We start from the raw sequence: 15,533 nt of genomic DNA on the forward strand, positions 1-15,533 counted from the left end.
GGAAAATTAATTAATCTTCCCTGTGCTATTGGGGGAATAAAAGAATGCAGGCTATCTATAAGCTGAAAGATGGTGAGGGTACACTTAGCTAACTTAAATGAATTTAAGTCTCAAGGTCCAGATGAATTACATCCTAGGATACTAAAGGAAGCAGCAGAGTTAATTGCTGAGCCACTCGCCGTAATCCTTGAAAATTCCTGGAGAACAGGAGAAGTCCCAGAAGGTTGGAAAAGCGCAAATGTTATCCCTATCTTCAAAAAAGGGAAGAAGGTGGATGCAGGAAACTACAGGCCTGTGAGCCTGACTTCTATACCGAAAAAGATCTTTGAACAAATTATTAAACAGCATGTATCCACTACTGTGGGCGCCCTGATTCTAAAGGAATGGGTGCTGAATTCCTTTAGGTTTATATTCGCTCTGTGCAAGTATTAATTTAACATGGAATTAAACTAGAAATATGTTAAAGGGGAATCATCTATATAACAAAGAAGAAACACGATGTCCAGGCATATTACTGAAAAATCCTTAACTATCTGGACCGGACAAAAGCTGGCAGCCATCGAACACATCAACAATAAGAGGCCAATAAACTAAGGAAACATTTTAATAATAAAAGAAAATATGGCGCCTGCTACCCAACGAGGTGCCTTCTTTTCTCCACCCCTTAGGGATCTGTGTTCTTATAAAAGCTTTTGTCACTTCATTCACTCTCTCAATGTTAGCATTAAGGACAGCGGGTTACTGGGTCTCCTGGTTTATCCTCAGCCACCAGATCTCTGAAATACTGCATCCTGCAATGGAACATGTTCAAACGATGCAGGCATGTGGCGGAGCCCGATGGACCTACGGATAGGAAGTTGTCCGGTATCGCTGGGTTGCCAGATACTACTTTAACTGTCCATTCCAAAAAACGAAGAGAACATCTCAAACCAACAACAAGAGATCAAGCAACCCATCAGCGGGCACATAACTAAGTAAATTACACCATTCAGCTGGCAAACTAAATAGTGGAAACAATCCAGATGTATGGGAAGGGGGCGGAAGTATCAGATTTGTCAAGCAAGGTACTTTGCCTGGCCTTATACAAGATGTGGATTGCTTTGTGTAAAAAGATATAAGTGACCATCACCTCCCCTTTGGATACACCGTCATTATCAGATGCACCTGGAGGGAATGACAAATGATGTATGATTCTAAAGTTTCCCAGCTCCTTTTTGAGTATCAGGCCTAGGGGTGTTCAAATCTGTGTCTGGTGTTTTGCTTTTCGGCTCCATTCAGGAAGCAGGAAAGCGGAATGCCTGTGGCCGAATGGTTCCTTCTCTGGATATAGCCAATGTGGTCTGCCCTCTTTCCGCCCTGCTGCCCAGCTTTTGGACGGAAGAAAAAGCACTGCATGCAGTGCACCGCCCCTTTTGCTTTTTCCTATGACTATGGGACCTATGGAATCTCTGACAGTGGATTAACACCAGCTTTGAAGTGTATGATGCCTGAACCTATATCTATCAACTGAGGAGTCAGCAGAGTTGGAAGGGGAGTATGCCTTTCACTCTTCATGGTGAACAAGCTATGGGATCAAACTGATGAGGCACGTGAAGTGGCAGGCTTTATAAACTGCCGAGGAGTTAGAGGGATCCCGGGGGTAAAATCAACATAAAAAAATTCAGCCTCAGATCCACTGTCATCAGAAGGTGGCAGGTCAACTGAGCTCTGAGGCAGGCATGCGTGGCTTGAGGGATAGGGAAGGCAGATGCCTGTATTTCTTCTAAAGTGGAAGGGGGTGCTTTCCTACTAAGCCACCTGGCCAGCTGGTTGGAGGTTTACAAGGAGGAGGTGGTGGCATCGCTAGTACTGCTACAGCTGCTGCTGAAGAGCTGTATGCTGGAGACATGTGGGAAACAATAACAGCCACTGAGAAGGCCATGGGCTGCTCTGTGCCGCCGGCCACTGTAGCTCCACCACCCACTGCTTGTAACAGTCTAAAGGAAGCAAAGCAAACGTTTGCATTGTGAGCAACAGCGGTCCAGAGAGTGATCCTCCCTTGTTGCCGCTCTGTTTCTTCTTCTAGGAAACGGAGAGGGGCTAATTCTACTAGGAGATACAAGATCCACTGTGGGTGGGACAGGAGTTGTGGGGCAATTCTTTTAAGAGGGGGAATGCCAGGATGTGCCCTCTTTGAGCACTTTCTCCCTTTACAAAGCAAGGAGTGCTGCATTTTCTGACATCAGGATTCAAGGATCTATTAAAGGAAATACCTCGCCTCGGGCTGGGAGTATTACAGATTTCTTAAATTCTGCCCTGGGAAACTTTGCTGACCAATGAAAAGGGAAAATAGGGGAGGAGGATAGAAGCCAACATAATGCTGACGCATGTCAACTTACTCATGCTTAAACTCCTTAAAGTCCTCCATAAAGTCGACCAGCAGTCAAGTGCCCGCTAGCTTATACACAGAGGATGAACACATCTGTACATGGCATATCACACAGAGATCTAAGACTATGGCATTAGTGCAATACTCAGCTGCAGTGTATAACTATGAAGGCCGGTCTCTAAAGATCTTTATTGCATTTGTACCTAAAAATATGCTTTAACTTCAAAACATCTCCTGTCAGCTACAATGAGTGGTGATGATTTCCTTTGTTGGACAATCACTTATAGAAGATTCTGATGTGTGAGTGATGACTCAAGGCTTTTCTACTAAAGTTTGTACATATGAGAAATAAAGATCTGCAATATGAAGACAGAAGAGGTACTCACGTGTATTGCAATATAAGGCTGTTGCCAGTATAATGGCCAGAATCCCCACAACTGCAGCGGTAATAATACCACTAACAACAGCAATAAGAAGGCTCTGATTTTGCGGTATCACATTATCTGTAAAAATACAAAACTATAGATTAATTAGAACAATATTAATTACACAACATGTCTGGTAAAACTGCAGTGAAAATAATTAGGTTATCAATTTTTGCACCCCATACAGAGGGACTGGGGGGGAAAGGGGGTTAAAATTTCTCCTTCTGTAGAAGACCACATAGGTCATGCAATGCTCCCTGGGAAAAAGCTATGCAACTAAGGAATGGAATAATCCTCCACGGTGCCCCCTACTGGAAGGTCGCTACCCTATTAGTTATTCTCCAACATTTTGCACTGATGAGGAGCGAGAACTCTAAAACAGCTGTATGTACATGAGTACTTTGGTTTGGATTACATCCAAAGTCATAATGCAAGGTCTGTAAAAACATCAGATATTGACTCATAAGGTACCGGCCTTCCAATAGGTGGAGCTGTAGAGGAGTATTCCAACACTTATTAGCATATTGTTTTTTCACAGGGAGCATTGCATGGTGTTTGAGACTCATCACATCCTCACAATGATCTCCATAAGGGGGAGCATTAGCCCCCTGAACTTTAATATACAGGGTGATGAAAAAGTCAGGGAGCTTTATTGCAGGTGATTGGACCTTTTATTAAGGGCATCGTCACCTCTGTATACTCTGTATAGCAGCTGGAAGTCTTCCTGGAGAGGCTTCTTTAGAGACTGATGTTGGACCCTACATGAGAAGATCTGCTCCCTGTCCTCCTCGGTGGGGGTTATGGTCGCGGTGCTGTTCACACTGTAGCTTCCATCTGGGTTCCTCCGGGGTTCATCCTCAGTGACATCTCTCAGCATCTCTCTGCCCCTGAACCATTTAATACCAATGTCCACGGGGTAGAATCCAGTGACGGAGCAGCGCAGGATGCTCTCTTCATTCAGTACAACTATCTTATTGGTGATGGTCACCTGCGGGAGAGCTGATAATATAAAATAAAGTTAGTCAAATATTATTATTGCTTATATGCTTATATGGAGATGATGGCTAATGGCAAAAACTGCAGCAACCGCTATCTTTTGTTAATGGCGGATTTACAATTTATGGCATGAAATGTTAAATCCACAGCACTTTGCCGTATAATACATGTGGTTTGTATTTTCTAAATGTTTTGGGGAAAGTTAAGGAACTGTGAGCTGAATCTGAGCATACAGATGTTACCCTTTATAGTACAGTATAGGGCAGAATCTGCTGCACAATCCGTATGTAATGCATCTGTAGGGGCCGAGTACATCATCCTAGTCCCCTCCATTAATGTCATACATGTTTGTCCTTTGTTGATGCATTGTGCAAAGCTGTCTTGTTATGTCCATTATGTGTGTTGCACAGCTGCAGCACTGGAAGGCTTAAATGTTCAATAAAATCCAAGCCTCCATGTAAATGTATCAAGTCTGTCATGTCATGTGGTATAAGAGAGGGTATAAATGTGAGTGAGTGATTGAGAGCGGGAAAGGGGTTCCATCTTCTGGAGTTGAGAGAGTATAAAACACAGAGCCATATGAAGGCACCTTCAGCCTCCTTGTGGTGAAGATGGAAGAGGAGGAGAAATTTCCTGTGTTGCTTGTGTTCTGCATGTGAGTGGAGTGAGCCCCCAAGAATAAGACAAAGCATTTGTAAGTAAATACTTCTTCTCAAAGCCAGTGAAGAGGTACAAATCAACTCTCAAATTTCCTACACGGCCGTCCAGAACCAGGATCACCGCATAGAGGTACACCCTTTAATTGTCACACCCACGTGTCTCCAAGGCTGGGTGGAGGTATTTTGAGCTAATAATTGCTGTCAGAGTGTCTGTGGAGTGACCCTACCCCTTTCCTCCTCTGGAGTGTTCCCCTTCCAACGGCAGTTTCTGGCAGATAATGTAGACTGCAGGACCGGTGTCATCCTGCGTTTCCTCCCTGACCTCTGATCTTTTGCCTTGCCTGCACTGTAAAAACTTTAAGTGAACTACCTGTATAACCTGCTTGCAGTTTTCTAAAGTAAAGTTTATCACGTGTTCTAACCATTCCTAGAGACCCATGGTACTCAAGAACTAACTGTGTGTGGCTATATTTATTTCTCTGCTGAGGGTCAGACCGTTGTGTGAGAGAATGGTGGCATCACACGTGACAACTACAACTCCCGTTATCGTGTTTTGTGGGCATCTTCCTCTCCTAGGGGTCTCCCTGGTGGCCTGCAGTGATACTCTGGCCTTGAGTGTGTGTCAGGACTCGGGGTCCGGGAAACTGGTAGTCCCTGAGAATACCCACAACCCCTGTCCCTACCTACTTGCCCCCCTTGGCTAAGCCCCAGGGCAACAACTGGGCGACGGTCCCTACACTCACTAGGGAAGGGGAACACTGGGACTAACAAACAGACAGACACTGGAACAAACAACGGCAAGGAGAGTCAGACTATCCGGGTCGGCAACGAGAGGGTACGCGGTACAAGAGGGTCAGGCAAAGACAACGTCAGGTTCAAAAACAGGGAGTCAAAAATGAGGAGTCACTACAAGAAGTACGCTGGTGTAGCAGGGAGACCAAACTAACACTGGCACCGGAATGCAGACACAAGCAGGTTTAAATGCTGTCAGAATTCCCGCCCCAGCAGCTGATTGGGGCGGGGAGTCTGACAGCAGCTGAGTACATCCAGCTACACAGGGAAGGAGACACGTCTGGTTGCCATGATACCGAGGACGTAGCGCGCGGCAACACCCACCGCGTCCCTAGCAACCCGGCGGCAAGGAGGAGCTCGGCGGCCAGGGGAGGTTCGAGTAGCGGGGCTTCCCTGCGCTGCACAGCAGCAGCCCGTGTGACAGTACCGGCGATGAGGGCACGAGGGACCCGCGAATCAACGGTCCTTACAGTATGTGTGTTCCCTCCAGGAAAGGGTTTGGTAAGTGCCACCATGTCAGGCCAGCACTATACTCTCCCAGCTCCCCATATATCCCTGGTGTCCGAGGTCACCCTATGGGATACTGTACATATGGATTTTGTGGTGGGATCACCACAGTTATACTGGAGACTTGCAGTGAGTTCTACTGAGGAACAATTACTCCAAGTGTGACTTCGCTTTCCAGAGAGTTATTAAAGACATAATGTACAACATACATGGACAAGGCCTGACTTACCTGTAACATACACAGTGATATCCTTCGTCTTCCGCAGCGGGCTGTAGAGCACTGAACAGGCATAGACCCCGGCATCTGATAAAGCTATATTAGATATAGAAAGGTCCACTCTTCCATTTAATGCTTTCTCTATGTCCAATGAATATCTGGGATCGGTTGTTCTTACTTCATTATCGTAGCTCAGATTTTGTTTTCCCTCGAAGTACCAAAATGCTGCAAAAAATTTAGGATTGACGGGAGGCTTTTGTACGGTATAGCTACAAGGAATCAGAGCCGGTGAGCCGACTGTAGCCTTATGTGTGCTGGGAGCAGAGATCTCCAAAGCTGCACCTGCAGGTAGACACACATAATACATATGATATACTAGCTGATATGCCCGGCTTCGCCCGAGTTAATTTGGTACTGGTGTTTTTCTGGCGTTCACATGGAAAATCTTATGAAGTCGTGGTTACTTTAGAGATACCGGAAAAACATATGTTCACCATTTTGCATAGTTCTCTGTGTTACCCAGGAAACACCACGGGAGGTAACCATGCGATGTATCCTTTATATAAAATGACATCAGGAAGTAAGAGAATTAGATTTCGTACGTAAAATGTGGACGCTAATTCTTTTGCGCTTAGAATTGAATAATCGAGTTGGGACCCATTAGCTTTTCCTATTTATGACATAATCAATGCTCGTGTCAAATTTCACGTTTCTATGACACCGGAAAGTGAGAAAATTACATTCCGTATGTAAAATTTGGATGCTAGTTCTTTTGCGCTAGAATTGAATAATCAAGTTGGGACCCATTAACTTTTCTATTTATGACATATTCAATGCCCATGCCAAATTTTAAGTTTCTATGACATTGGGAAGTGAGAGATTTAGATTCCGTACGTTAAATTTCGACGCTAATTCTTTTGCGCTAGAGTTGAATAATCGAGTTGGGACCCAATTATTTTTCCTATTTTGGAGATAATCTATGCTTGTGCCAAAATTCATGTTTCTACGACATCGGGAAGTTGGAGAACTTTTGGCGAGTCAGTCAGTCAGTGAGTCAGTGAGTGAGTCAGTGAGGGCTTTCGTTTTTATATATATAGATACAGTATGAATGCTAAAGTCAGACTATGGCTCAGTATTGTACATCACTGAATGATTATGTATATTGTGTGGAAGGTGGAACAACACCAGCTGGACACAAAATGACAGAACTGGACTTCACCCATAGCAGTTGCCTTTCCTGGGTACGAACGGTGACTCCCACTACTCATATACCTCCAGGACTGAAAGTAGGGCCAAATTATGTGCGATCAGACAGAACAATAATATGAAGCATGTATCAACACTAATAGATAACAAAGATGCTACAACAAGAACTTATAAAGAGCTTACAGGACGAGAATGGTGATGGGAATCATATGATGGCATGAATGGCTGATGATGATGGTAGTCAGATAGATATGGTGATGATAGTAAGGTAATGGAACAAATGAATGATGGTAAACAGATAATAAACTGACAATAACTTACCGTAACACTAGGTTTTCCTATGTATTCCCCTTATCCACCGGACGCTGACCCGTATACCAGACACCACTGTCCCTGAATATTTCTAGTATTTCCCTAATAGAAACTATGTAAAACACTGACCCTATCAAACAATGAGAGGGCACTAAGACCCAGAGACAAGATAACAAAATTGAATGGGGCTGATTTAAGGGACCTTTTACGCAAAATGATTATTATTCAAATAATTGTTGAATCATGCGAAAATGAGCTATAATTGTTCAGTGTAAACATGGTCAATGATTGAATGATGAATGATACTTCAATCCCTTCTCATTCATCATTCATCTTATACAGGCATAAAAATCACCCTGCATCGTTTGACAGTTGTTCTGTCTACAAGGCGATCGCTCAGTCGTTTGCTAACGATTTCCAGGCGTTTCCAAACTCCCCTGACAGAAGAACAATGGACTGAACGAGCTACAATGAAAACGTGAGAAAAATGTCAACGATTGCGTGAGTAAAAGGACTTCAATTGAAAGCAAATGACTTGTTCATTCGCTCATTCCAATGATTAATTGATCTGTGAAAAAGAACCCTAAGGGCTTATTTACACGAAAACATTTGTGTTGCATAAAATTACTTGAGCCAGTAGTGTCTTATGCGAGTACCTGCCCGCTCATCTCTAAAGATTCGGGTGCCAGCGGGGGGCGGGGGGCGGGGGGCAGGGAGCGGGAAGTGCAAACAATAAACTATAAGACCAAAGGAGCAAAGACTGGACTAGAAATAATCACACATACTTGAGTACACTAACAAGAACCAAAGCTAGACTAGGAAGAAGATCTACAACTTTACAATTAGGTTTTACTCTCTAAGGGCTTATTCCGACGTGCATATATCAGCCGGGTTTTCATGCCCAGCTGATATACGCTGTCCCTCTGTGCAGGGGGAGGAGGCGGGCCGGGCCAGGAGCAGTGCACTGAGCTCCCGTCCCCTCTCCGTCCCTCACCATTGTTTGCAATGGGAGGGCCGGGACCGGGGTGGAGCTAAGTTAGGCCCCTCCCCACCCCCTTTCATTGCAAATAGTTGTGAGGGGCGGAGAGGGGGCGGGAGCTCAGTGCACTGCTCCCGGCCCGCCTCCTCTCCCTGCAGAGAGAGACAGCGTATATCCGCCAGGCATGAAAACCCGGCCGATATACTCACGTCGGAATAAGCCCTAACTCTTAGGGCGCCTACCCATATTTTTTTGCAATGCGAGAGCAAATAAAGAGGCATGATTATGAAACCTATGATTTTCAATGGCATACTTATTTGCAATTTTTACTCTTAAAGGGGTTGTCCCGCGCCGAAACGGGTTTTTTTTTTTTTTAAACCCCCCCCCCCCGTTCGGCGCGAGACAACCCCGATGCAGGGGTTAAAAAAACCACCCGCACAGCGCTTACCTGAATCCCGGCGGTCCGGCGTCTTCATACTCACCTGCTGAAGATGGCCGCCGGGATCCTCTGTCTTCATGGACCGCAGGGCTTCTGTGCGGTCCATTGCCGATTCCAGCCTCCTGATTGGCTGGAATCGGCACGTGACGGGGCGGAGCTACACGGAGCTACATGGAGCCCCATTCAGAAAAGAAGAAGACCCGGACTGCGCAAGCACGGCTAATTTGGCCATCGGAGGGCGAAAATTAGTCGGCACCATGGAGACGAGGACGCCAGCAACGGAGCAGGTAAGTATAAAACTTTTTATAACTTCTGTATGGCTCATAATTAATGCACAATGTACATTACAAAGTGCATTATTATGGCCATGCAGAAGTGTATAGACCCACTTGCTGCCTCGGGACAACCCCTTTAAGCCTCACAGCGCAGAGAAAAAAATCTGCAATATCGCTCAGTGTTTTCAATGCGGCCGGTGGCAGCAGCGCCAGCCCCATTAAAAACATAGGGAGTACATCGCGGACTTCTGCCACAGCTCTGACAGCTGTGATAGCTAAGTGAGAAGATACCTTCTTCCCTGTGGGGAGGAAGGAATCCTCTGCCACAGCTGTCGCAGCTGTGACAGAAGTCCGTGATGCTATCCCATTGCTTTCAATGGGGTCAGCACTGCTGTTGCCCCATTGAAAGCAGTGGGTTGCAGGCAACCCCCGCAGCGATAAAATATAAGCCCTTCCCTGAAAAATATTTCTAGCTGTAAAAAGAAAATTAAACTCACCTAGAAGAGCCGTCCAACTCTTCTGTTCGGCCCGGCTGTCGTCTTCTGTCTTCCGGAGGCAGGGGATTGAAAAATCCCCACTCCCAGAAAGCGCTGGTCTCATTGGCGGAGCACTCAACCAATCATAGGCATCACTCGGCCATTGAATGACAGCTGAGAGCTGCCTGCGATTGGTCACAGTGCTTAGCCAATCACAGGCAGCGCTTAGCCATTCATTCAATGCCACTGAACGACAGCTGTGTGCTGCCTGTGATTGGTGTCAGCGCTCAGCCAATCACAGGCAGCGCTAAGCCAATGAGACTAGTGATTTTTTGGGGTGGGGATTTTTCAATCCTCGGCCTCCAGAAGACAGAAGACAACTGCCGGGCTGGACAGGAGAGCCGGACGGCTCTTCTAGGTGAGTATAATTTTTTTTTTTAACTTTTTTTACAGCTAGGGATGATTTTCGGGGAAATCACTCTCTAACTCTACCCACTCTCTAAATCTTAACAGGGGTCACAACACAAAATTGAAATCCATGTCCTGGGGCTCATATGCCATAGCATTGTGTAGCAGGTCAGCAATATTGAGATATAGCGTTAGATCAGTCAGCAAAAAAAAAAAATCACAGCTAATAGAATCAATGGATTCCTATGAAAAGATTCAGAGGGGATAATTTTATGCGTGTAAAAGAATTGCACCTAAAATATAATAGGACACGCGAAACTGAAATTCTCTGATGTCGTTGGCCCCATTGAAAGCAATGGGAAAACTCTGTGCTACTCTGTGACAGCAGTCATGGCTAAAGGGATTCCCCGCGGGGATGAAGGAATCCCCTGTCACTGCTGTAATAGAGGATTGCAGAGTTCTCCCATTGCTTTCAATAGGGCTGGCACTGCTGCCACCTGCCCCATTGGAAGAAATAGAGGATATCGTAGGAAAATACAACATGCTGCAATGTGTTTCTTGCATAGCATCGCAATGCAGTGTCATGCGTGAAAACATCGCTCATGTGTATGAACCCATTCAAATGAATTGGGTTCATATTTGTGCGTCTTTCAACAAATCTCAAGCAATTGTATCACCTGTGTGGAACCGGCCTAAGGGTGGTTCTTACATGGGCGCTAAAATCGCAAGATTTTTATGTGACGCGAGAGTAAGTAAAAAAGCAGACTTATGAAACCAATGATTTTCAACGGTTTCCTTCCCATTAGCGATGTTTTCACTGATACGATGTTGCAAGAACAAAAAATCACAGCATGCTCTATCTTTCTGTGATGTGATGTGTGATTTTTTTATCTCCCAAGTTGGTCTATTAAGCCTGCTTGCGTTGCGATGCAATTTTAACAAAATAAAGTCCTATTGAGTGATTTTATCGTGGGCGGCAGCGATGCGATGGAAGATTATTCTTAAAAAAAGCACCGTTGATGCTTTAAGAATTGTGGTAACAAAAATGTGATTTTGCTGTGATTTTCTTGCGGCAAAATCCCAATTACCCGTGTGAAATTAGCCTAGGGGCTTATTACGCGAGTGTAAATCAGCCTGCATTTTCACGTATGGCGTATATGCCATGGAGTGGGGTAGACCTTCCTTTCCCCTTGCCAGCTCACCTCCTCTCTCCTCTTTTCCGGCTGTTTCCAATGGGATTGGGTGAGGGCAGGATGGGAGCTAATCTCCTGCCCCCTCTCCACCCCTTGTCCGCTGTCAGCAATGGGAGGGTGCGGATTGGGGCAGCGCTTGGCTCCGCCCCTCCCCCTCCCATTGTAAACAGCCGACAAGGGGTGGAGAGGAGAAGAGAAGGAGGGGGGGAATTAAGCAGTCACGCTACTAAACTCCCTCCCACCTCCCTTCTCTGGTCACTGTCCTTGGTTCTCATAGGAGTCAATGGCAGTGGCTATAGTCCGGCCAGGAAGATGGCTTCCTGCCCAGTGTAAAAGCCAGGTGCTTTATGCCAGGTGCTTTATGCCACGGGAATACGCATGTGTGATCTGATGCATTGGAATCCAATGCATCACATGGTAATGTATATCGGCCTGGCCGTGAAAACAGCGGCCGATATACACTCATGTGAATAAGCCCTTACGGCCATGTTTTTGTCATATTTTGCGAGCATGAAAATCTCACCCACAAAACGTGATGAAATGAAATCCTTAATTCCAATGGTTTAGTTTCCACTATCGTGTGTCTCACGTAATATTGCTATGTGCGATAAAAGATAGGACATATCTTTCTGTTTTTTGTTTTTTTTTACAAGCGCACCATAGCGGCGAGCATATTTGCACATGCGCTCATCTGTTTACGCTCTGAATTAATGGAGAGTGTGGGAATTTACCAGCAGGATCAAACACCATTCCCTTTCAGGATGTCAGTGGGATGGCTATAAATTGCATTATCCCATGTGTGTAGGTAAAGGAGCTTGGAAATGTAGTATTCTGAAGAGTAATTGCAGTCCAGAGGTCAGGGGCATTGTAGAAGTACAGATATCTGGGAACACACAAACCATAAAAGCTCATAAAAAGTCTAAAGGTATTCCTGTTATTGACACTAAGGAGCACTAAACCTGTAAGTACATATAAAATGAGCAGCAGTAATATTTCTCCACGCTCTCAGTCTGCAGGATTTTCTACAACTCTTGAGAAAGACTTATAGCCAAGGAGTTGGATATTTTGGTATAAACTAAACAGCAGCCCTCAATGTCAAGCAGGAGCTGCAAAAGCAAGTATGATTTTGGGATGTATGAAAACAGAGATAAAGACATGTGATCCTAATAGAGTATCACTCCACTATAGGTCCCCTGTAAGACTACATGTCCTATATAAGATTCAGTTTTATGGAGCATCTGGAGAGAGTTTATAGGCAGCAACTACAGGGGGCGTGGCCTAACTGAGCACCAAGATGGCCGCATAGTTTCGGAGCTTCAAGAACAAAGGCTGAAGAAGCAACCTTAAAGCATCCTCAGCGGCCGTCACTCACTCTGGTGGCAGCGCTGCTGCTTCGTTGGGCACAGATGAACTATCGCAAGTCTTCCCACACTCTGCCCGGACGCCTGAAGGACTTCTTCGCGGCTGCTCACAGTCCGTAGCCCGTCAGGCCCTGGTATCACCTGCTTCTCTGCCGTGGAGAGGAAGTCTGTCCCCAGCATCCAGCTCCTGCTCACTGCCAGCAATGCAGACTCTCCATGAGGGGACCTCTGAGGTGAGCGCAGTCCAACAGTCCCCAGATAGCTCCCCCGGGCAGACAACGCTCTCCATGTCTCCTAATAAAGGGAAGGGAGCTCACAAGGACAAACAATAGAGTACAAAAATGGCGCCAGTTACAGCCCAGAAAAAAAAATCACTGAACTCTCCCACTGCTGGCCCGCTAAAGCAGCATCCTAAATTAATGGAAGATCACTTAGGAGACTCTCACAGCCCTCCTATGGCGGATCATTATTTCTATGCCCTCATCAGATAAACCAGCAACTGAGGCATTTATGAAAGAAATGATGGTAGCATTAAAGAACTCCTTGCAATCTATTTTTGACTCCCTGACTTTTACTCTAAAAACAAATATGGAAGAATTTGATGACAGGATCACTCATACGGAAAACAAAATAGGCGAAATCACTCAACCTCATAATGATCTTATTGATGCTTTATCAGAAGAAGTTGATATGCCTAAAATCAAGCTAGCAGACATAGAAGATAGAAACAGACATAATAACGTTAAGTTTAGAGGAATACCAGAATGTATTACCTTCAACAACTGATAAAAACGGCCTTGCCAGACACATCTCCTAGGAACCTAATAATCGCTAGAGCTCATAGGCTACCTAAGCCGAAATCCATTTCAGAATCAGTTCCTAGAGATGTGCATGGCTGCACTTCTTCCATGTTAAAGAAGCTCACAAATCAAACCAACCACCCGCACCCTATAATGAAGTCCGGCTATATATGGACTTATCACAGGTGACTTTGCAGGCAAGAAGAAAATTCTCTGCAATCACTAACACCCTTCGCCAAGCAAAAATTCCATAGAAATGGGGTTTCCCGCCGAAACTCTTGATCCAAAAAGATGGAGTTAACCACGTATTTTGCAAACCAGAAGATGCAATTTCAACGCTGAAGTCCTGGGGCATCTCCCTTCCCGAAGAATGATCCATAGGCTCAACTAGAAGGCCTGGAGCACGAAAGAAAAGCTACACAAATACCACTTGGGCCGATGAAATTTTTTGTAATCATTTATAGTAAAGAAATTTCTGTAAGCCTGACTTTAGTTCTCGTTCAGGTGAACTTTACATCCCCCAATGCATGAGCCCGAGTGTTCTATGGACTTGTTGTCTTTTTTCACTTTTGTGATTCATTTGATGGAATCTTTATTTGAATTACCATGTATGTTGTTTCCCCCCTATGTTCAGAACAGACATCAAAAAACGTCCACACTATTCTATACCGAATTGTACAACCTATATCGCGGTTAAGCTTCTTTCCCTGAATGCTAATGGGCTGAATTTACCATCTTTCCTTGTGCAAAGAAGCTCTCGCTTAAAATGCAGATATGTGTGCAAGAGACCCACTTTGACGCCTCCGCCTTTCCAAAAATGTAGCATAAGAAATTTCCCAATATTTTCCTAGCCTAGCCACCAAATAAAAAAGCTGGTGTTTTGTTGGCGTTTAGAGACTCTTTCACTGTAGAAATATCCTTTCTAGAACAGATCCTAAGGGGAGATATATTATTCTCTCGGGTAATGTAAATTCTATCCCTTGTACCATATTGAATGTCTATGCGCCTAATTCGGCACAAATGAGATTTTTAAACATAATTAAAAAGTTGCGGAGACATGAAAGAGGCAGATTGATTGTTTGTGGTGACTTTAACCTCATACCTGACAAAAATATAGATTCATCATGCCAGATCCCTAGAAGACCTCCCACTTTGGGCCCCTGGCTTAAAAAAGAAACGCTCTATGACACGTTCCAATGCCTAAATGCTTTGCAGCACAGGTCGTTATTTTGGATTGACCTAGTGTTAGTAGATAGATAGTCACTACCATTTGTTAAAGATGCTAAAATTAATACTGCTACTTGGTCGGACCACGCGTCCATTTCTGCCACTTTTTTGTGGGGTTGCCAGGGAGGAGGGGCCGAATTGTAGAGGAACAGCCTCTTCTTGATGGGGATCTATTTCTGACGCTTTGAGAGAATATTTTAAGATTAACTCCACTCTGGAGTTTCTCTTCTTATGGTTTGGAATGCTCATATAGCTTTTATAAGAGGGATCCTCATCAAGATGAGTACAAGACATAAAAAAGAGAAGGCGTCACAGATTAATGAAATTCTCTCCCAAATTACAAACACTGAAATACTACTTCGATCCTCTCCTTCAGACAAAAACCATAAAAATCTTTTAAGTTTAAGGCAAAGATTACGTACCCTCTTGATGGAAAATTTTGATAAGACACTGCAATCCTTACGAATAAACTTCTATGCCTCAATCCACAAGTCTAGTTAAGAAAAAATTAATCAAAGCAAAAATTCCCTTTATGTCTAACCCAGATGTCCAAAGAGAAAAAAAAAATTCCACCCAAAACAAATAGCTGAATGCTTTCGTATATTTTATGCATAATTATATAATCTTAAAGATGATGTTTCCACTTCTCAACCAACTCAACAAGAAATCTTGTCTTTTCTTTGTAACCTGAATCTCCCATCTATTTCAGAGTCTCAAAATAAGCTGTTAAATGAACCTATATCAAACCATGAAATATTGGATAGAATTAAATTATCAAAATCCCAAAAATCTCCAGGCCCAGATGGTTTCTCCAACGAGTACTATAAAAAATTTGCTGAAATATTAGTGCTACATATGATTTCTGCTTTTAACCAAGGTGTAACACAAGGTAA

The 15,533-nt window shown here is 44.4% G+C and overlaps 1 protein-coding gene across 1 annotated transcript in view; it reads right to left on the bottom strand.

The window, feature by feature from the left end:
- Window positions 1–15,533, bottom strand: part of LOC136577640 (natural cytotoxicity triggering receptor 3 ligand 1-like) — a 37,075-nt gene that overhangs the window by 15,445 nt on the left and 6,097 nt on the right. The window contains exons 2-4 of the mRNA XM_066577550.1: window positions 5,977–6,306; window positions 3,484–3,792; window positions 2,755–2,871 (exon numbers count right to left, since the gene is read on the bottom strand). Of these exons, the coding sequence (XP_066433647.1) occupies window positions 2,755–2,871; window positions 3,484–3,792; window positions 5,977–6,306 (756 nt within the window). The remainder of the gene's footprint in view (window positions 1–2,754; window positions 2,872–3,483; window positions 3,793–5,976; window positions 6,307–15,533) is intronic.

Source organism: Eleutherodactylus coqui, chromosome 8, assembly GCF_035609145.1.
Source record: "Eleutherodactylus coqui strain aEleCoq1 chromosome 8, aEleCoq1.hap1, whole genome shotgun sequence".
Taxonomy (NCBI): Eukaryota; Metazoa; Chordata; class Amphibia; order Anura; family Eleutherodactylidae; genus Eleutherodactylus; species Eleutherodactylus coqui.